General features: G+C 38.0%; 1 protein-coding gene across 1 annotated transcript in view; it reads left to right on the forward strand.

Annotated features, from left to right (window-relative positions):
* The first annotated feature begins 21,259 nt into the window (after positions 1-21,259).
* Positions 21,260-23,247, forward strand: part of LOC148036969 (uncharacterized) — a 55,112-nt gene continuing 53,124 nt past the window's right edge. Inside the window, exons 1-3 of the mRNA XM_087675923.1 lie at positions 21,260-21,982; positions 22,337-22,415; positions 22,727-22,830. Coding sequence (XP_087532049.1) covers positions 21,945-21,982; positions 22,337-22,415; positions 22,727-22,830 — 221 coding nt within the window. The 5' untranslated portion in view covers positions 21,260-21,944. The remainder of the gene's footprint in view (positions 21,983-22,336; positions 22,416-22,726; positions 22,831-23,247) is intronic.

Here is a 23,247-nt window from a genome sequence, read left to right on the forward strand (position 1 = left end):
CGCATACTTTGACTATTAGAGGCAGAGATGGTAATGGCAAGAATGACCGTGGGAATGGCCGTGGCAGAGACTCATAGAAGTCTAGGTCTAAGTCGCGTGGTAAGTCGCGCAATAAGTCTCATGGGAGAAATGCTAATGTGACATGTCATCATCGCGGCAAAAAGGGTCATATATGCCCATAGTGTCATGAGTTGTACAATGAGAAGCGCAAAGATAAGGGGAAAGACAAAGTACAAGAAAATTTCTCTAATCGCAGCATTATGCCTATGAAATATAGTGTGAAAATCAAGATAAATGTCATGCAAACTAATGACTCCGATGAGGAGTACATACGTGTAGCTAGTTCTTGTGATGCTACATCAGTGACCAATGTTCACTCTATGTATGCACAGTGCTAGCTTTTGGATTCTGGTACTTCATTTCATGTTACACCATGCCATGAGTGGTTTCACTCTTACCGCACTGTCTCTGGTTCAATTTGCTTGGGTGATGATAGGTCACTTGCTATTGTTGGCATTGGGATATACGACTACAGTTCTCTACTAGCAGTACTTTTCTATTTTACAGGATGTACGTCATGTACATGCGCTTACATGCAGTCTTATGTCTGCAGGGCACCTTAATGATGCTAGGTTTCATGTTTCATTTGGGGATTTTTCCTGGAAGATCACCCGTGGTGGCAGACTTGTGCTTGCTAGAGGTGCCAAAGCTGGCAGCCTCTATCCTGTTGTAGTTGATGGGTCCTCTATTGACCATGTTTTGTCAGTGGTTTCTATCCCACATGTATCTATTTGGCATGCCCATTTGGGCCATATGTCCTTGAAGAGAATGAAAATGCTTTTTGGTTTGTAGTACTTATCATCCCTTGACTACACATGTTTTGATTCATGTGAGCATTGTCTTTATGGCAGACAGACTAGGAATATACATAAGAAGTCTCATAGGACACACATGAGTGAGCCCCTGGCATTGGTACATTTGGATGTCTGTGGGTCCATACCCTGTCAATCTATGGGTGGTGTAAAGTATTTTGTGACGTTCATTAACGATTTTTGCGTAAATTCTAGGCTTATCCCATTAAGCTTAAGTCTGATGTCTTGGCTATATTTCAGAGATGGCTTGCATTTGTTGAAAACCAAACTGGGCATAGACTAAAATGCCTTAGGACTGACAATGGGAGAGAATATGTGTCACGTGCTTTTAAGCAACTATGTGACGAGAGGGGTATTAAGCATCAATTGATCGCCCCCTATACCCCACCCCAAAATGGTTTGACTGAGCAGATGAATAGAACCATCCAGGAGAGTGTATGCAATATGCTTAGCCATGCAAGCTTATCATAGAGCTTTTGGCCTGAGGCAGTCAGCATAGCTGTGCATGTCATAAATAGATCGTCTTTTAGTGGTTTGGATTTTCAGGTTGCAAAGGAGGTATGGACAAGGAAACCTCCATCTTATGCACATCTACGTGTCTTTGGATGTGAGGCATTCTGCCATGTGCCCAAAGATAAGCCTACTAAGTTGGATCCTAAGAGTGTCAAATGCATTTTCCTTGGCTATGGGGATGCATGCAAGATGGTTATATTCCAGGAGGAGCCATGTGCTCCTGCACAGCTAGTTGGACAGCCTACAATAGCACTTGGTACACATGGTCAGGGTGTTGGACCAGTCGCAGAGTCTATTGTGAGACGGTTTACTAGAGATAGATGTCCACCTTATAATTTGAGTGCTCCATGCATTATGTCTTGGTTACAGATGCAAGAGATCCTCTCACCTATGATGAGGCTATGCGCAGGGGTGAGAGCCACTCTTGGGAGAGGGCTATGCAGTCTGAGATAGAATCCTTACACAAGAATATGACTTGGGATTCGGTTGCACTGCCTCAGGGCAAGAACGCTTTGCCATGCAAATGAGTGTACAAGCTGAAAAGTACCCCTAGAAACTCCAAGCCGGCTTATAAGGCAAGACTTGTCACTAAGGGTTTTAAATAGGAGAATGGAGTTGACTTTGATGAAGTCTTTTCTCCTATGGTCAAGATGACCACCCTACGCTTGGTTTTGGCTGTGCTCGCGCAGCTTGACTTGGACTTGTACTAGATGGATGTCAAGACTATATTCTTGCATGGGGATTTGCATAATGAGATATACATGGAGCAGCCTAAGGGCTTTGCAAAACCTAGCAGGGACCCCTACTGTGCAAGTTGAAGAAAAGTCTTGGGTTGAAGTAGGCTCCTAAGGAGTGGTATCATAAGTTTGATGCCTTTATGTAGGCACAAGGCTACAACAAAAGTTCTTAGGATTCATGTCTTTACACGAAGAAAGCCTGTGATGGCTCATTGCTTATTTTGGTACTTTATGTGGATGATATGCTGATAGCAAGGAAAGCTCATGATAAGATAGATACTCTTAATGAAGAAGAGCTTTGAGATGAAGGATTTGACATAGGCCTCTCACATTCTTGGTATGCGCATTAAGCGCGACAAGCATCAAGGACTACTCTACCTCCAGATATTGCCTTTGCAGTTGGTGTTGTGGCACGCTATATGGCTACACCTGGCAAAAAGCATTGGGATGCCATAAAGGGTATCATGAGATACCTGAAGGGCACAACAAATATGTGTATTTGCTATGGCAGCTAGGATACAGGAGTTGTGGGCTACACAGACTCCGATTATGCAGGACATGCAGATAGTAGGAAGTCCACTTCTGGCTATGTCTTTACCTATGTTGGAGGTGTTGCTTCTTGGATGTCCAGGTTTCCGAAGTGTACGACTCTCTCTACCACTGAGGCTGAGTATGTTGCAACCACCGAGGCTTTCAAAGAGGTCATATGGTTGAGTCATTTGGTTCATGACCTTGGGATTGATACTATACCTACGCTGCATTTGGATTCTATGACTGCTATTCACATGTGTACATTGTACTTTCTTTTCTTTTTCTTTTCACTCCTCACTAGGGCAGATTCACCTTTAAGTGGGAGGTTGTTGGGGGTAAAGGCGCCTCTGCCTAGCCGCCCGTGTATTACTACACTAACAGTACCCGCCACTGCACACTGCACGTGGCGGGCGCTCATCATCATCACTTTATTATTTATTCTTTTAGTGATAGTTTGAATAAAGGAAGGCCCGATCACAAATTGTGACTGTTGGAGTTCCCATTTGTGTCTCTCTCTCTTCTTGCTCTTGCTCTCCACCATAGCTCACTTCCAAGCAAGCTTTGATCCTTCTCACCTTTCAATTTGGAGCATCCCTCTTGCATTATTATTTCTCTTCAACTCAGGCAAGGCTTAACAAAACTCCCAATCCTACAACTTTATGGGAAGTTTGCATTTCTATGATAGGCTATTACATATTGTATTACTTGTCCAACCTTTGGAATTCTTGATTGTACAAGTCTAATTGGACTTTTGGGGCTCCACAATAGACCACTATATATGCTTATCCATTTTCAACTCATACAATGATTTGAGTTATAAACATATATCATGGGTATAGAGCGGCCAATCTCAACAAAAGGGCTATACATGAATGCTTTTGCTAGCTATTCCCAATGTTTTGGTGACCTCCTCTTCATTTCCTTTTTCCCTTGAAGTCAGTTGTCTTCCTTCCAATCCCAACCCCTTGTACTTAGGCCTTCTTCCACCTTATTCCCTCCCCTCCTTGTAAAATTGGTGTTGTTAGAACCATGTATCCTTCTTCCTCCCCTAGGCCTCTTGAAAACACTATTTCATCTCCTTCTAAAAAACCATCATTGCTTCTACTACCATCCAAGGTCCATGACCCCTTTCAATATCTAAGGCATGTTCGTAAGGGGATTTTTGCAAGTTGAGACTTTTGTGAATTAATGTCAAGATTTTTATATTGGTCATTTCATGGGACAAAATGGGTCAATGACACAAGGAGGACTTATTTTGTATTACATGTCAAGGATATGCCTTGTATATGTGAAGGAGTATTAGAGTGAAAGTAAAAATGACCCCTAATCATGGATAATGTTTGTTTGACATAAAGCCAAGATGCCACTTTCATTTATGATCTCTATAATAGAACAAAGGATGTCCCATTACAGCTAAAAACACCATTCAAAGAATTGATTGGCACATGATTGCTAAGGCTTTCGAGTCTTGATAGTATATGTGTGATGCACATGGAAGACATAAATAACACTTTAAGGTTATGTCAAAGGTACTATTGCATGAAAATGAGGCGAGAAAATTTATTCAATTACATTGCTTTCCTCGTTTCTATTATACCTTAGCCTGTCTTTCCTTCTCACTCTTCTCACTCTGTGCCTTATCAATTATCAAAGTCAATAGTTGGGATAAAGAACAATGGAAACTTAAGAGCCTTGATTGATTATGTTGTTTACTTAGTCCCTTAATGCTAATTAATGCCTATTAAAAACATTGAACTACCCTAATTTTTTGCTACAAACATGCCCATATCCAAATATTAGTTTGGAAATTCAACATTTCATTTCTCTCAATATTTTACTTTTTCAACCCATGTTTCATGATTTAGGATTACATGGCTAAGTAGTAAGACATGATGTGAAGAGCTTAGAGACCAATTAAAAGCTTATTCTTTGTTTTGGTTCAATTACCTAGGACATGCTAGATTTTATTTTAACCATGGTATTGATTACAAAAACCTTTAATCACACAAACACCTTGCATGATTTACAACATCATATCATATTTGGGTCTTTATACAACATATTTAAGATAGCCCTTATGGATCACTCAAACTTGTATTTAACTATAGACAGCATGCAACATATTATGTTCTATGTTATCTTTGGTTGGTATTATTGTAGGATGACTCCTAAAATCCACCCCATGTTTTCAATGTTTGAAATAAATGGGCAATTATATAAATGTCCTTGTTTTCGAAACGAGTTTTATGGTTTGGACAAATATTAGATGACTTGTATGTGTGTATTTTAAACTTAGGCTAACTAAGGAAATCTTAATATCTTAGCAACATATGATTTGTCTAGCTTTTGGATCATGAAGTCAAAAGAGTTGGGTTAGTCTACTCACCTAAATCATTTGAATATGGAAGCATAATAGTTATTTTGGTTCTTTTAAAATAATACAATGCCTTTCTTCATATTTTATAAAGGTGTGAGACATTGCCCAAAAGCCCAAAGTGGGGCATTTCATCATGTAGGATAGCGCATCATGAAGCTACTCAAATGTGGGGATTGAACCTAAGACCTCCCAAAATGCACACATCCAACCCAACCATGCGAACTCCCACAATTAACTTTAGACAAGATAGTCAATCTCGCATTTAACTATAGACAAGGCACAATATTCTATGTTCTACTTCAAGATACATGACTATTCATAAACATCATCCCATGTCAATCTACATGTTTTAAACTTTTTAAATAAATGGTTAATGATACTAATGTCATTTGAGTCTCTAATTTAGGCTTTATAGTTTTGATGAAATAATAGATGAACATATGAATGGCATTAAACTTACGCTAAGTAAGCTAGCCTTGTAGATGTTCACATAATATGATTTGTGATACTAACATATAATTTCTTATAGTTTGACTCTCATCTTTACTTTGCTAACCAACTCAATTAATTTAGGAAAGTCAATTGACTAAAAGGATGATGTCACTCTACTTATAGTTCTTTTATAGAGGCGAGATAATTGCCCTAAGTATTTCCATCTGATTGCCCTAAAAACTTTCCATTTTAGGCTTTCATCTACTATCATGTTTTGTTAAGTAAACATGTAATCTCTTTGTTGAAGTTATTGAAAGGAAGAATAGACTGCATCACAATCATGCAGCAATGTTAAAATAAATGGTTTTATTTTAGCATAAGTTATTAAGTAGTCATACCCCTACCATAATCAAGACGTTACCTGGCATTTTCTACTTATGGTCTTCTCAAATTGAGTGACCTAACCCTAAGTATGATAAGGTTGAAAAGAACACCCTTGGTAGTCATACATGGCTTGTTACACAAAATGTCTACGTTGTAAGGTTTAGATATTCTTGAAATCATTAGTTTCTATGCATAATAAAGCTAGGTTCTAATTTGTGAAACATCACCTTATTTTTTATCCATTGATCTTTTTTGGTGCTAGGTTTGTGTATGAAGGTGTTTAGATCAATAGTGTCTATTTGCAATCTATGTCACCCCACCAATGTGGTGGATCTTCTAACATTGCATGTCTTCTAGGCATGCAAAGTGTCCTTCCTATTTGAATTTTGACAATAGCTACAATTTAGCCTAATACATAATGTTTGAATTTGTTTCTTAAAAGAAAGATAATTGTCTTCTCTAAATTGCATTGTTGAGTTACAACTTATCTTTGCATGAAAACACCATCGTTTTCATAATGTAATGAGTTTGTTCTAATGAAGAGAACACACACATGCACATACATGTGTGTGTGCATGCACATGTGCACTCATACATGCACACACAAGTGCACACACACAAAATTTGCAAATCTTTGTGAATTGGACTTGATCCATATTTGATGAGTTCTTCCAATAGCCATGCTTGTAAAGAAATGTTCATAGTTGGCAATATTGATGAAAAAATATAAATCCCCATAGGCAACTTTATGCTTTGAGATTTATTGCATTTTCATACCATGCACTGAAGACTTTTTTTTTGTGGTGGTTGAATGCATCTAAATATTTTTGTCATATCCAAGTATTTTTCATTGTGCGCTTTTGAAATTTTAATATAATGGAGTTAAATGGGTTTGATGATTTGTTATAAACAAAACTCAAATACTTATTTTCTCTTCATATAATATTATTTGTTATATGTATAATTATATCCATTCAAAACTAAGTTCACCATAAAAATTACTAATAATTGAGTACCATTAAGAATTTGTGTGGTATTAGGGGACCAAAAGATGCAAAGACGATATAATCAATTTGTTCTTGAGATAGATGATTATTTTCAACTTCTCAAAATGTCGAATACACAATGCATAACTTTTCACAAGTTGTACATGATCTAGGATCATACTAGACTAGGAAATAACAAAATCACTAACTTTTCTATTTTTTGTTTTAATGATCTTGAAGGATGCAAAAGACCCTTAATGCACAACTTTATGAACTCTTTTTGGCATATATTTGACCCTTCCATTAGAATCAATGTAGTGACTAACCTTCAACATAAATTCAGTTATTACTTTTCCAAATACTTGCATGATTACAACATTTTGGTTAACCTTTTACAATATTCTCTTGAGTCTACATTTTGTGTACCAAAAGTATAGACACGCTTACTACTTTGTTTAGTGCGCTCAATTCGTAACTTAATCTTTACCATATAGACTAAGAAAGGTACACCTTTTCTTCTTGATGCAAGTGAAAACTTAGATATTAGACATGTGACTAAGGGAAGCTTTCTAAGCTCTTTGTCAACTCTTTGAACAAAGTGCACGAGGTGATTAGTTGCATGTCTAGGCTTGCCTTTCTTGAAAAATATAAGGTATTCATGGTTATAGTGGGTCCAATAGAGAATGTTGCTTAAAAGCATGATAAAGGCATGTGTGAGGAAAGTTTCGTTATGATAGTTATGTAACTCATTGGGTTGATGAGCATGATGGACTTGTGTTTTGGAAGCATTGAGATGCACTTTTGATCATCATGCAAGGCCATTTATTTAAGGTAAGGCTAATATTGGATGTACTTGTGCTATGTTCATGTGCATTTGGTATGGTGGGTCATGCCATATGAAAGTTAAGTTTGAGGATGATAAGGTGTGGGAGGTACTTGCATTTGCATAAAAGTGTGGTGCCAAATTTTCCATAGCAAATGCCATATTAATTGTTGGGAATTGAAATTATAAATGGTTGGAGATCCAAGTATACTTTGAGATACCCCCCAAGCAGCAACTAGTGGGTTGGATGTCTGGTGTATGTGCATGCAAGTTGTGGGTGTAATACCCAACTCGACAACTCAGGGGGAATATTCTACTCGACGTGTGAAGCTCTCCCTTAGGGGTGAAAAAGTGGGCTCAACCCATTAATAAAATTTGTCAAAGTCTCTCTAGCATAGTATAAAAAGAGTATAATTTGAGAACACCATTGATATTCTTACAAGTACATATCCTTTAATTGGTATGTAGAACTATCTTCAATTGAAAGTGACATAAATCGACAAGGGTGGAAGTTAATGTAATAAGTGGATTGTGGAAATCAATGGATGTTGGAACAATCTCTTGGATGCATGTTAGTAGAGGGTAGAATGAAGGTTATAGAAGCCCCTAGTGGGAGATACTTGTGATGTCATGTCACATTTTCATATGTGATGCTACGTCATACAATGGGTAAATCTTATTAGGGACTTGTTAGACACTTATGGAATGTATTAAAGAGTCATCAAATTTTGATATTTTCTCTTTGTGTCATTGATGCCAATTATGAGTTGATAAAATCAATTGAGTAGGATATCCTTAAGAAGAGAAAATTCTCTAAAGCAATGCAATATTTTTGGGGATTGAGCAATGGACTTATAATAGCCATATAAATTTGTATTCAAGTATTTCATGAAAGTTGCTCTTATAGAATAGGCATTCTTAGTGCGGCCCAACAAGGAGTTACATGGTGTCATAATGAGTTAAAATTCTTTTTGTTATGTGGGGTGATGTGAAATTATTTTGTTATTGGTTAGGTCAATATCACTTATACTGCATTCATTCTAGTGTCCAAAATGTATTTGTTATGGGTCCTTTGATGCCCATTGCAAGAAGGGCATGATAAATGTCAAAGATTGAGGTTGGCTAGCTTAAGAATGGGTGTTTTGGGAAATTTTATGCTTAAGAAACTTAGAATTAATATTTGGATGTCATTGGTATGCTTAATAAATTAAGCTTGTAAAGGGCCGTCCTCAATAAGGAAGTGCCATATTTCAAGCATTATCAAGTGGTATAAGTTGTGATTCCTTTCATCATGCCTCTCCCCTTATCATGCAAACCCCCTTCAATGGACCCTTGAGACGATTTAACCAATAGTAACATTGTGCTAGCCATACAAAAGCATAGAAACATTAAGTTAAGCAAGGCCCAATAGGAAACTCATTGTTACGGGCATGACACATTGATGGGTAAAAATTAATTTGATCAAGGTGAAAATGAATGAAAGAAAGCACAACCTTTATGATCTTTGGTGGTCCTTAGTGTCACATAATAAAGTGCATCCCAGATATAACTAGAAAACCAATTTATTTCAAAGGCTTAGATGTTTAGTTTCAAATACCCATGATGCACAAAGTTTGAGTGATAAGTTATTGTTGGTTATTTTGGTGTCATGCCAAAAGGATGGGTATTCAAACAATGTTGAGTGAGTCCAAGTGCTCAACATTGCACAAAAATTAAGTCAAACTAGGTGTGCTTCTATCATATGTGAGAGAGAGAGAGAGAGAGAGAGAGAGAGAGAGAGAGAGAGAGAGAGAGAGAGAGAGAGAGAGAGAGAGAGAGAGAGAGAGAGAGAGAGAGAGAGAGAGAGAGAGAGAGAGAGATGTCCTATTGGATACCTTGAAGGTGTATAGGAAAAAGGGATATACCTCAAGATTTTTGTTACAATCCACTGTATGGTGCCATTGGTATAAAGGAAACTTTCTATACTGAATGCCATTGATGCGAAAAGAAAATTTCACTATGGAATCCCATTTGCACAAAAAGAAAAGCAACTATCAAAGCTCGTAGAATTACTAAATAGATCCTCTAAGATGGATTTCTAAACAAGTCAATGCTACTTAGGCTTTCTAAACTCCTCTAAGATGGCTTTCTCACCTTGATAAAATGCCCATTTGCCCTCCTTTCTAGTCGTCTTCATCTTGGTGATTTCACTTGATTATGTTTTGAGTTATGCTAGTGTAAGTTCCTCTATGATCTACATTTTGGTTCACTTTAAACATTTTGGTTGCTTTAACACTTCAGCATTATCTTGCATGTTTCAAACTCCAAAATTGCTTGATTCTTTCCTTGCTTGGTGATTTTCCATGACATCATTCAATAAAACACTTTTTCTTCCAAAATTAGCCTTCATTTGTCTCTAACTTATATAACTTTGAACATCCTTAGTATCATTCATCATCCAATGTTAAGAATCGCATGTAGGGAGGACTTGCTTGAGTTGCTACACAAAACATACACCATATACATATGCAAAAGGTCATTCAAGTACACTAAAGAAAAGAGATGGAGGCCAATAAGTTTTCTCGCTAGTTTTTCTTTATTCGTTTCACACAATAAAATTTACATAAAGTATAGATAAAATACAACTTAAAGGAAAGGGGCCTACTAAGGCAAACAATGCATAATTAACTATACTTATTGACTGGCACTATAACTATGCCAACCATAAGTAGGCACAACAAATCAAATATAATAAGTGATAATTCAGTGAACCATATAAGAGTTATAATGACCATCAACATGCTAAGTGTAGATGTGTGGATCCAATTAACCAGTTAGTCCATCATCAATATTCGTACATATTAAGCTTGCCTTCTGAACACTCCCCTTCAAGCTCAACTGTATCTCTGTAACTCCAAGTAAGCTTCGAAAATTTCAAAGCTTCTCTACACCCAATGCCTTTGTTAAAAAGTCAATTATTTAATCTTGTGTATTGACATATACCAATATGATATCACCTACAAGTACATTCTCTCTCACGAAGTGGTAATGCACCTCAGTATGTTTTGTCCTAGCATGGAACACTGGGTTCCTAGCTAACTATATGATGCTCATGTTGTCATAGTGAATGACAATTGGACCATCTCCCTATACATCCAAACCCAATAACTTTTGCAACCATACCATATCATATGCTACCATAGTAGTATCTCTGCTCAATCTCTATACTTGATAAAGCAAATGTAGATTGCTTTTTGCTACTCCATATGACTGTTGCATTACCAAAGAGAAAACATGAATCCGTTGGTAGATCTTCTATCAGGCATGCTACCCAATCTACATTTGTGTATCCAAATATCTATATATCCTAATCTACCTTATAAAAGGGTCTATAATGCAAAGTGGACTTCACATACCTCAATATGCATCTAACTACATTCGAATGAGGCTTTCCAGACATTTGCATAAACTAACTAACAAGGCCAACAACATAAGTCTGCCTTGTGATAGCCATGTAAATTAGACTCCCTACTATCCTTCTGAATATAGTAGGGGCTTCTGTCTCATTTCCAACATCAGAACTCAACTTCACATTTTGCTCTAATGGCATAAAAGAGGCTTACACGCTATCATAACATAAACAACATATCCAAGCTATACTACATTTGAGATAGCCGTATGCCATCAGTACATTTGATCAGCTCAATGCCAAGAAAGGATCTCAACTCACCCAAATCCTTCATCTCAAACTTCTTCTTCAAAAGGTCCTTGACTTCAGCAATCCCACAATCACTATCACTTGTAATAATCTAGTCATCCACATAGATGACTATGATGACCAAACCAGCATCTCCCTTTCTCACATAAAGTGAGTGATCAGTATCAGAAACATAAAACCCAATGTTGATAAGATACTCTTCGATCTTGTCAAACCATGCTCCAGGTGCTTCAACCCATAGAGTGCTTTCTTTAATCTACACACATATGTGGAATGCTCCTCATAACATACTAGCTACTCCATATATATCTCTTCTTATAATTCACCATGCAAGAAGCCATTCTTTATGTCCATTTGCTGCAAACTCTAACCTTTACCTGTTGCCAAAGCAATTGCACATCTAGAAATTACGATCCTAGCAGTTGGACTGAATGTCTCTTCATAATCTATGCCATATGCTTGAGCACAGCCTTTTGCAACTGGCCTAGCCTTATATCTACTAAAACAGAACCATCTTCATTATACTTAATTTTGTAACCCACTTATATCCAATAGTTTTCTCGCTCTTAGAGGCAATGGTACTAGATTCCAAGTCTTATTGGCATCTAATGCAACCATCTCCATATAAGCGTAATGGTGAGTTATATAACCTTCAAAACCAAATCTTTTAACAAGGTATGTGACCCTACTAGACCTGCGTACAACTTAATCACTTGGTGGAGCCTTTATATTACAATGTGCTCTGTATACACCTAGTACCCCTACGTGAAAGAATACCAAGCTCATCATTCAAACTCTTAGAACCATATGAACCTCCATCAAACCCCAAATGACTAACAGATATATCATTACCATTTGACACTTTCATCTTCCCTTTGTCTTTACTTACAATACTTCTAGATGCACCTAAAGATGTGGTGCTACTCCTTAGTCTTCTAGACTATGTGCTAACTATAGATGTGGTACCAAATGATATTTTTGGTCTATTAATGCTTCATAATTATTGCTTTTTGTTTGCATATAACTATCATGATCATCATCATCATCATCCAATACATCACCACTAAATGCATCCTAACTACTCATCTAATAAAATTTAACATCCCTACTCACTCTAAACTCACTTGTGATAGAGTTATAATAGCGATATCCTTTTTGCTCTAAAGAATATCAAATGAAAATGCATTTTTAAAACTTTGGATTAAGCTTATTTCGCAACTCATTTAGTGTATGAACATATGCAATACAACCAAACACTTTCAAGTGTGACACATTAGGCTTCTTGCTTGTAAAGTATTATTTAGAGGTCATTCCATAAATTGTAACTATGGATATTCTATTCATAATATAGATAGTAGTATAAACAACTTTAGATAAAAATATATTTTGGTGCATTCTTTTCACCTATCAATCTTTATGCAACTTCTGCAATATACCTATTTTTTAATTTCTACAACCTTGTTTTATTATGGGATATACCTACAGAGTAAACTGTCTCTTTATCCCATGAGACCTTAAGAAGTCACTGAACTCATTAGAGAGTGTTCTCCCCCTCCATCTAACCTCAAGTACTTAACATTCAAGCTTGTTGTTGTTTCAATAGCAGCCTTGAGAGTTTTAAAGTGCTCAAACACATCACTATTTTCCTTCATGAAATACACCCATAGGTTTCTTGAACAATCATCAATAAACGTGACAAATATTTGCTACCACCAAGGGATATGATTTGTGTAGGCCCCCAAACATTAGTATGTACAGTATCAAGTATATTCCTACTCACATCTCTATCATGTGAACAAGGTTATCTTGCATACTTACCAAAACTAACATGCTTCACACACTTTAGAAAATTCTATAACTCTAAAACCAGATAATCCTATAACCAACCCTTTGGACTACATTAATTTCAACCTTTGCACATTTACATGTCCAATACATTTGTACCATATTTCAATGTTTACAACTACTCATTTGCCTTTAGCATACATAGCAACATTTATAATAGGAATTCTAGCATTTAAAGTAAACGTGAGGCCAGCTCTACTTCCTTTTGTGACAAACCTATACTTATCATTAAAATCTTCTACAAAATAATATTTTGCATTAAATTGAACATGCAATCTTTGCTCTATCATCAGGTTAGGCTGCAATATGACCTGTTTTGCCACGATAATGACAAACAATACCAGAATTAGTAGAACCTCTATTTTACCATTTACTTATTTCTCTAGAGCTCCCTCCACACCTCTAAAGTTTCCATGGCCTCATAAAACCTACATTTCACCAAACTATTGATTTAACTTATTTTGTTAGTTATCACTAACACATCCCATACCACTACCTCTTGAAGAGGATCTACCATGTCTCCTTCCTAAACTTGAGTAAAATACTTGGACCCGCTTACCACATTTTTTAGATGATTTACCCTAGATATTGATCTGTTTAGTGATCATGAGAGAGACTAACTTATCAAAACTAGAAATTGCTTCCATATATACATATAAATGACAAACAAGTTTTAGGTATTTTCATTGTTAAGGCTACCCAAAGTAAATGAATCTAAATCTCATCATCAAAGCATTATGTCAATAGCTACTAAGACGTCTACAATGCTTTTCACTTTCAAAACATACTCATTTATAGGCATCTTTTCTTTTTGCAAAGTATTCAACTCTTGTTTGAGTACTTGAATCTTTCATACCTTTGTGTTTACTAAAAACATATTCTCAAAGATTTATCCAAGTTGCATGTGAAGGTTTTGATGAATACATATAGCTAATACATTATCTTTTTGTCTTTTACATTCCATTCTTTCCACGTATTTAATTCGTCTACAATTGCAAGATTACTTAGTTTTAACTCATTTTCTTCTCCTGAAATAAACTCATAGAGGCATTTTCAAATAAGGAAGTTTGTCACATGAAACTTCCATGAAGGGTAGTTGTTCTTATCTAGCTTGTCAATGATGGGGTTTCCACAATTCTTTGCCATTATCATAAAATTGATACAAAACAACAAGCAAGTCTTCTGCAACCTTTTAACAACATGTGCACAGTAATACAACAAGTAGTCATTTTCTCGAACTATTCAATAATATATGTAATCTACAACCTATTAATAGATAGAACTTATGTTTGCTTCCTGGAAAACACCTCATAACTTACAAAATTGAAATATGTAACTTGTGCGCTCACTTTTGGCCAACACAACCAAAATCATAGTATATCCTGAAAACAACTTTATGTGCCCAAAATAGCCTCAGATGGCCAAAAAAGCAACCAAATATCCCTAAAGAATATCTTTGCAAAATATGTCGTACTCTGCTTGCATACCAAATCTCGCAACAATTTGAGATTTTTGCTCTGCCTTGCTTCTAGTGCCTCTAGAGGCACTATCCAAGAGAAAGAGTGGAATAATGAGAGAGCTTCTTACATGTTGCTTGTTTGCTTGAATCATTGCTTCTTCTCCTTCACTTTACCCTTCATAATTAGCCACTCTCAATGGTGCCGCTTTGATACCATGTCAAGAATTGCGTGATGGGGAGGACTTACTTGAGCTACTATGCCAAACGCATATCATATACACAAGAGGAAGCTCACTTAAGGACATAATAAGAGAGATAGAGGCCAAAAAGTTTTCTTGCTAGTTTTTTCTTTTTCTTTTCATACATGATACAATATACACAAAGTATATATAAGATTCAACATAAAGGAAAGTGGCCTACTAAGTCAAATTGTGCATAATTGACTGTACTAACCAACTCGCAAATAACTATGCCAGTTGTATGTACATGCAACAAACCAAATATAATAATCTATAAGTTAGTGGCCATGTAAGAGGTGTAACAACCACCGACATGCTAAGTGTAGATATGCAAATCCATCTAACTAGTTGGTTCATCATCAATGTCCGCATGTGTTAGCTTTCCATCTCAATATCTAGTTCCTCGTGTTTCTTCATGTTGTCCATTAGGGAGGCTTTTGACACATGTATGGAATGAAATTTTCTTTTGCAATGTAGCTTCATTGACTAAAAAGATATTGTTTATTATACCTTTCTTATCTACCTCCTTACTTGTTTTGATTTCCTTCTATATCTCCTCTTGTACTTTGGTTGTCATTGCATTTACCTTATCTTCAATCTTTTTATTAGTTGTAGCTACCTCTATCATTAGCTTTTCCTCTAGCTCGACCAAGCATATAAGTACTTTGGCAATTGAGTCTTTCAAAATCAAATGCTCTGCTTCCAAGTTATAAACTCCTTGATATAACTATTCTACTTGGCTCTCAATTTGGTTTTGATAGTGATGCCAATATTATTGAGAAAGACTTTAGATACATCTCATTATTGAGGTAAGAGCTTAGGTTTGACTCTCAACCCTCATCCCTAGGTGTTACCCTTGCACTTTAGGGGAAGATGATGAGAGATATTGGAAATTGCTCAACCCATATGTGTGACTAGACTTTTATGTGAAAGTACATGGGAGAGACTATAAACTCATTGATGTAGATACTCTACTTGGCTCTCAATCATGTGGTGTTTCCAAGGTTGTTGAGAAAGTCTTTGGGTACATCTCACTATCAAGGTGAGTTTGACTCTAATCTCTAAGGTGATATCCTTACACTTTAAGGGAAGGTGATGAGGGAGATTTAAAACTTCTTAGTCTGCAAACACGAAGACCTTTATGTGAAAGTTTAGGGGTACATTGTAGAAGGGAAACGAGGAGGGGAATGGAATTTCCTTATAAGATTATTAGAGGCAAGACAAACAGAAGTTGAGGTGGCCTGAAAGAGCTATTGTGACAAGTTGAGAGAGTTACAAAGACCTGAAAGGGCTAATATGATTAGGAGGGCGAGAGAGAGAGAGAGAGAGAGAGAGAGAGAGAGAGAGAGAGAGAGAGAGAGAGAGAGAGAGAGAGAGAGAGAGAGAGAGAGAGAGAGAGAGAGAGAGAGAGAGAGAGAGAGAGAGATTGGCAATGTTATCTCATGTGGAAATAAATCGCAAGGTGGTTAGATTGCCTCTCTCTTAATAACAACAGCCCTGAAATATGACATGTCTATACTTTTAAAGGCCAACATGGACATTCTTTGTAGTGCAATAGAATTTTGGAGCTATTTGCTTTAACTTCAAGGCTATACTTTAACATCCAAGATTTACCTCTCATAATTTGCACAAAACAAGCTTGACTTACTACATTGGAATGGCTGGGGAAGTGGTAACACAAGGTAGCATTGCATTACGAGACACTTGAGATATCTTGTGCTTGAATATACAAGACTTGGCTAAGCAACTGCTTGATTGGATTTGAGCTCACATTATGGTCAATTTCAATTCTTAGGAATCACATGCTTGGACTTTTCATGGGTGCCTCTAGGTTATTCAAACAATTATTGAGTTGTAGGAAGGCTTCCTTGCAAAAAAAACCACACAATCCATTCACTTTGTATGATGGAAAAATGACTCTAGACATTTTAGCATGCTTGGGATTCCTAGGATCATACATGTACTCATAAATGATTCAAGGGAGGTGCAATTTTGGATATGGAGCAGAACACAACGACCCTCCAATGGACTACGTTCAATGATGTGTTTGTAAGCTGGGAACCTTTGGTTTCCATGGTCTAATTCTTTTTAGAAATAGTGGTATTTTGCATGGCAAACTACTATGAGTGTGATAAAAACTTGGCAAGAATGGGAATTGTTGCTTATAATGTTATCTTGCCAAAGCAATACATTATAACTTGATGGAGAACATAAGATAGAAAAAAGTTGAATATGAAACTATATTACTTGATTTGCAAGCTTGATATACAAGACTATATACTAGACAAGACTCGAATACAAGACATGACTAGAGTATGGGACAAGAACTGGAAGGGGGCTTATCTTACAAGAGTGTCACAACTAATGTTGGCAAGATTGAGGGGCTTGTATATCAAGGACCCTTGTTTATACTAGAGCAACGAGACATTATGGACCTTGTAAAGATTTCCAAGAATCTTCTAAAAATCTTCCAAATTTTTGTAAAATGTCTTAAAAGACTTTTAGGATCTTTTGACAAATCCCAAAATATATAAGATCCTTCTAGAACCTTCCAAATGCTTTTAGCATCTTCAATAGTTTCTAGAATATTCTAACACACCTCTAAAATGTTGTAGAACATTTTAGATCTTTATAGAGTTGTCTAAAAACATTCTGTCGACTTGTGCATGTGTGACTACAACTCTCATATAGCGATAAGTACCATGAGGATTGGAGTTGCTTGTTGTTAAGGGTTTAAGTTTTGGTGGGTATTGTTGATGGAACATGAACATTTTAGGATGCACTCAATAGAGGCTAGAGGCAAGTTCCCGTGTTCATTCACTTGAAGCATAACATTTCAAAGTTTCTGGAATCGTCCATGTTAGATCCTTGAATCAAGGATTTTATCGATCTCTATGGATGGTGGTTGCAAGGATCTTTGTGGGATCGTGGAGTTATGACACAGTTGCAAGAATGAAACATGGAAAGTATAGTAAATCTTCATGAGTTTGTGGAATTATGACATGGTTCCAAGATTGAAACATGGAATAATGACATAGCTCCAAGATAGAAACATGGAAAATTAGCAAATCTTCATAGAATGTGGTAGCTAGAATGACTTGCACTGACTTGGCTAATAATATTGAAAGGTCCAAGTCATTGATAATCAATTTGACATGAGCGTGGACCATGCCGAAGAAGCTAAATTTGATCTCTAATCTTACATGATGGATATTGCATATGATGTTGATGTGCATTGTGGTTTTGGGCATACTTGGACTATCCAATTTGCTCTCACTTTGTTATTCCTATCTCAAAGTGCACAACCACATCCCTTGATTGTGAGGTCTTCTTTAGTGGCATGATTGAAAACCATTGGATGTGGGTCTTCTTACTAGGGATGAACTGGCTCCCTCTTTGGTCATCCTCTTCTTACCATCTTACTCTCCCTCACCATTGAGAGAGAGAGAGAGAGAGAGAGAGAGAGAGAGAGAGAGAGAGAGAGAGAGAGAGAGAGAGAGAGAGAGAGAGAGAGAGAGAGAGAGAGAGAGAGAGAGAGAGAGGATGGAGCTTCCCCTCTCAGTCCAGTGTGGCAAGGTGATAGGGGGTTAATCTAGCTTGCACTTATGCCCTTGTGTTCCCCCCCCCCAAACCCAATGCAATGGTATGATTAGGGTGTTATTGGTGTTAGCTACCTTAATAAGGGTTATATCAATGATATATGGCTAAAGGTGGGGTTGTAGATATAAGGAATCTACGTTTCAAACAGCGGCAACATATATGCACAATTTAGTTTTACATAGGCAAAAGTTTATCATGGTGCCACAATATTGATGATCATGGTGGTGCTTATTTGAAGAAAATGACTTTTCTAAGTCAAAGTCTAATATGGCTATTGTTAACATGAAAACTATATAGAAAAAGAAATGACCTTGTACTTATGTATGTGGGTATGTGTGTACACACACCTAGGTATGTGTGCACACAAAGACATACATATATAGTGTCTTTAGGCTTAGCATTGTAATTACCTACGTTGATGTTGACCAAGATTGCAGAGTTATACTTTGGCTCGGAGAACCATCATCAAACTCAAAAAAGTGTGTACAGCTTGGTAAGTTGGATAGTTATACTTTGGCTTGAGAACCATCATCAACCTCATAAAAGTGTGTATAGCTTGATAAGTTGGATAGGGTAAACTTAGCTCAAGCCATCGATTATAAGTTTGTAAGAGCTATAGAAACAAGTTGAATGGAAAACAATTGATGCATAGATTGTTTAAAGATGGAACACTGCAACTAATGACCTTGATACGGTAACTTTTAGGAGTTCATGTATCTCCCTTTTATGCTCTATTCATCAAGGTTTTTATGTACATCTTTTTGGAAGAACAATATCTTCTAGAGTTGAGGGGCAAATAAAGTTGCACCCCTTGATAATGTTGCAATAGTTTATTGTTGAGTGCCTTCTTGGTTAATGAGTTGCAAGATTTTGGCTAGCCCATGATAATTGAATGCTTGCATTAACATTGACCCTCGTGCGGTCTTTCTTGAACAAACCCATATGTGTCACTATGTGTTTGTTCAGTGACCCACAAAAATCAATTAATCACTTTGCAAGCACGATTTGTCACTGAGAAGTGCCTCATGGTAAAATTTATTGCCTATGACATGAAATTAAAGATACAAGTTGTGTGCTACATGGCGTTGGCTCCTTCTATCCTCTTTGTTGAGATGAGTTGCAACTATAGGAATACAACATTTGAGCCAAAACTAGAAAGGGGAAAAGGAAGATCACATACATAATTTGAATAGGACTATTGCATTTCATATAAAGAACACTTTTTGCTCCCCAAAACAAGTGTTGGATTTGCATGTTGATTCTGTTGGGATGCTTTGTATTTCTACATGTTAATATGTGCGTTTATATGCTTGTACGAAATGCTATTATATCAAATTAGATGAAAGGTGTTTTAGAAAAATTTCTATCATTTGGAAAATCAAGCAACTTGTCAAAATTATGCCTTACTTGGTCACTAAGGGGTTGAGGGGTAGCATTAGGGTAGTGTCCTTCTTATAGTCTTGGCTAGACTTTCAAAGTATATGTAATCATAATTTTAAACATGTCACATCATGCTCACTTTACTACTAGGATTTCCACAATGTTAAGGGCCTCGTTGCACATGGGGCTAGTGGGGGTTGCACTCTTGGTCTAGGGAGAGAGGGTTATCTTAAAACCCACCTACCCCTACTTGTACCCCTTGAAAAGGGGGTGTTGCGAGGGGGGTGAGGGGTGCTAATGCACTATAGTGGTGTTAAGTAACTCATTGGCTTCTTGTTGGTGTCGGCAAGATGGACATGCTTCAAGTTTGACATGAAAATGATGTCCATCAATCTCTCTATGCTAATGACAATGCATCTCATGACCGCCCCCTACTAGTGCTTGGAGTGTGATTGTGCTTTTTTTGAAAGGAGGCTTACAACAATTTCACATGGGCATAAATATATGGGACTAGCTCTAGTGAGGGCTATTGCAAATGTTTAGGCCTGTAATTGAATTTCTGCTTTATATGTTATTGATAAGGCATGTTTCTCGTAGTCTAAAAGTCCTTTACAAATTATGGAGTAGTTGTTGTTGGTTTTATAACATCGAATGGAGATATTAAACGGGTGGTGTGGAAGGAATTTCTATGTAAGATGCATTTGATTTTGCAAGGAATTTCTATGGAAGAAATATTTTGAAACACCCACCTTGCAAACCTCATGTGAAGCTGGTCTTATCCCTAGAGACAATCATGTAGGTGTCAAAGCCCTCGGGCTTAATGAGGCCCTTAGGGTTTAGTCACACCCAGGACTAGTGGGAGTAAGTAAATGCTGCTCCCCCAACTAGCCATGGGGTCGCACTCTTTTCTTGTGGGGGGGTGAGGGGGGGAGCAGGGTTAATATTACCCCCATTTACCCTTGCTAGCACCCTCAAAAAAGGGGTGGTAGCGGAGTGCTTACAAGGTTAAGTGACTTTGGTGCCTCCCATTGGCTACTTGCACTTCAATTGTGACAAGACGATGAGCTCCAAGCAATCAATGCAGGCCTCTTAAACATCTACCCTTGCTAACGCTCCCTATGCGACCATGATATTTATGGGGGGAGCCTCATCCTTGTTAATGGCCCCTTTAGCCCCGTAGCCCTTGGAGGCTGGCACGATGGGGGCTCTAAGAGGTGGCGCGGCGCCATCCGGGACTCCGGAGGCCAAGAGCGGAGAGGCGTTGGGTTGGGGGTTCACGTGAGTGGGCACGTGGGCGGTGGGCCAAGACGAGGAACCGGCGGCCGGATTGTCTACGGCCCGGATACAAAACATGAGGTCCGGGACGCAGCGCGCGCGCTTTTAACGGAAGAAAGAAAGCAGAGGGGAGACCGCACACGCGCACGCAGCAGCATCAGCAGCAAGAGCAACGCCAGCAGGAAGGAATACACACGCGCAGGAAAACAAACAATAAAAACAAAAACACCGAGAGAACAGAATTTAAAGGAAAAGGAAGCAAAGCAGGGAGGAGAGGAGGAGGAGAAGGAGAAGGAGATCCCCCAAAAAAGGAAAGGAAACGCTTAAATTCACAACAATAAATAGGTATTTAAAAAACGGCTCAACCTGGAGAAGCAGCAGCTGGAGAGAGAGAGAGAGAGAGAGAGAGACAGATTTCAGACACAGAGAGAGAGAGAGAGAGAGAGAGAGAGAGAGAGAGAGAGAGCACTTCCCAATACAGTTTCTTCCCTCCTCACATGCTTCCTTCTTACCTTCTCACGCCTCCCCAAGCACCCCTCCACCACCTCCATCATCATCACCATCATCACTACCACCATCATCGCTGCCATCATTTTGCTTCCTTGCTGCTCCCTCTCTCCTGCTCTCTTCCCATGCCCTCTCCTCTCCTCCTCCTCCCCCTCCCCTGTTTCGCTGCCACCCCCTGGCGCTTGGATCCGGCCTCCCCTTGAGCCTCCCCTGCCGCCATCACCACTGCCTCCTCCACCCGTACCTCCGCTGCCGCTGCCTGCCCCTTCCCTTGGTTCCGCCTCACCATGGAGCCTTTCGTCAACTTCGTAATTCGGCCTCCTCGGTGAGCTCTGTTCTGGCTTGTACGCAAAAATTTGTAGTATCTTCGGTGAGCTCTGTTCTGCTTGTGCACAGAAAGTTTGTAGTATATGCGAATTTCTGTTCAAGTTCGGCTTCTCGAGCTCCCATTTAACACTATATGCTCATGGCATCTACCGGATTGCAACACATGAACCCTTTATTCTATTTAATAGAAGAGACAGGGTTCACTTCTAATCTGCAAAATTAAGCTGTCTGCCAATCTTAATCTGCAAAATTAGACCGTCTGGCTGGCTGGCTTTTTCTGCAATGAAGCAAAGTATACTTCCCTGCAGATCTTTTTGGAAGCTTACCAAAGGGCGTTGATTCTAATTTACAGAGCGGACTACAGTATCGAGGATCTTTTGGAGCCTGAGTTTACTGTCAAGGGCCGCAAATACAGGAGGAAAGACGTTGAGGCAAGTATTAATATCTTTTGTGTATGCATGCTAATGGGGTTGCACAGAAGACGAATGCTCTGTACCTGAATTTGTCCATGGGGCACACCTGCATGTATGGGCTGCTTCAGCCAAACACACACGTTTGTTATCCAGGTCACTTATCCGACGCTTAAGTAAGGTTTGCATGCTTGCATGCATCCCCTGTTTGGTGTTTAGACATAGCATTTGATAAGAAGCTCTAGAAGGACAAGCATAGAGATGCATTATTTGCTTTGCTCTTTTCTGCAAATGTGCCTGATTTTCACAGTTGTATGTCTATAACTATGCAGCTCAGAAATACCAGAGGCCATATCTTGCAGTGCAGTCATTACATTCCCCAATCTTTGCCTGAAGACACACAACTTCCTTGTGTTATTTATTGCCATGGAAATAGGTAAGTGTAATTAATACTCATTCTGTTAAACCTGACATATCCACATGATTAGTAAAGTGGGCTACATATATTACAATAACAATGAGTGGTTATGCCATTTTGATTGAAAATACAAACAAGGGCTGAAAATCAAGACGTGGAGTACCTGCAATACATGGTAATTCTACTGGACAGGTGCATGGATTTGATGATGATAGCCTACTTTTTCTATAAGACAATTTGATTTGTTGGGAACTAAGGTTTCTAGGGCAGCTCAACATGTGAGTTTGGAAGGGCTAAGGGATGCCCTAGGCGTGTGTTGGGCATAGGTTCTTTTAACCTTGGATAACTCTTTGTGTGTTTACCATACAAGTGCCTTTTGCCTAGCATAGATGACTCTGTACCTTTTTAAAAAGAAGTTTTAGAATGTTAAGGTTT

Source organism: Lygodium microphyllum, chromosome 4 (assembly GCF_053477565.2).
Source record: "Lygodium microphyllum isolate KBCC chromosome 4, Lygodium_microphyllum_v1.1.10, whole genome shotgun sequence".
Classification (NCBI taxonomy): domain Eukaryota; kingdom Viridiplantae; phylum Streptophyta; class Polypodiopsida; order Schizaeales; family Lygodiaceae; genus Lygodium; species Lygodium microphyllum.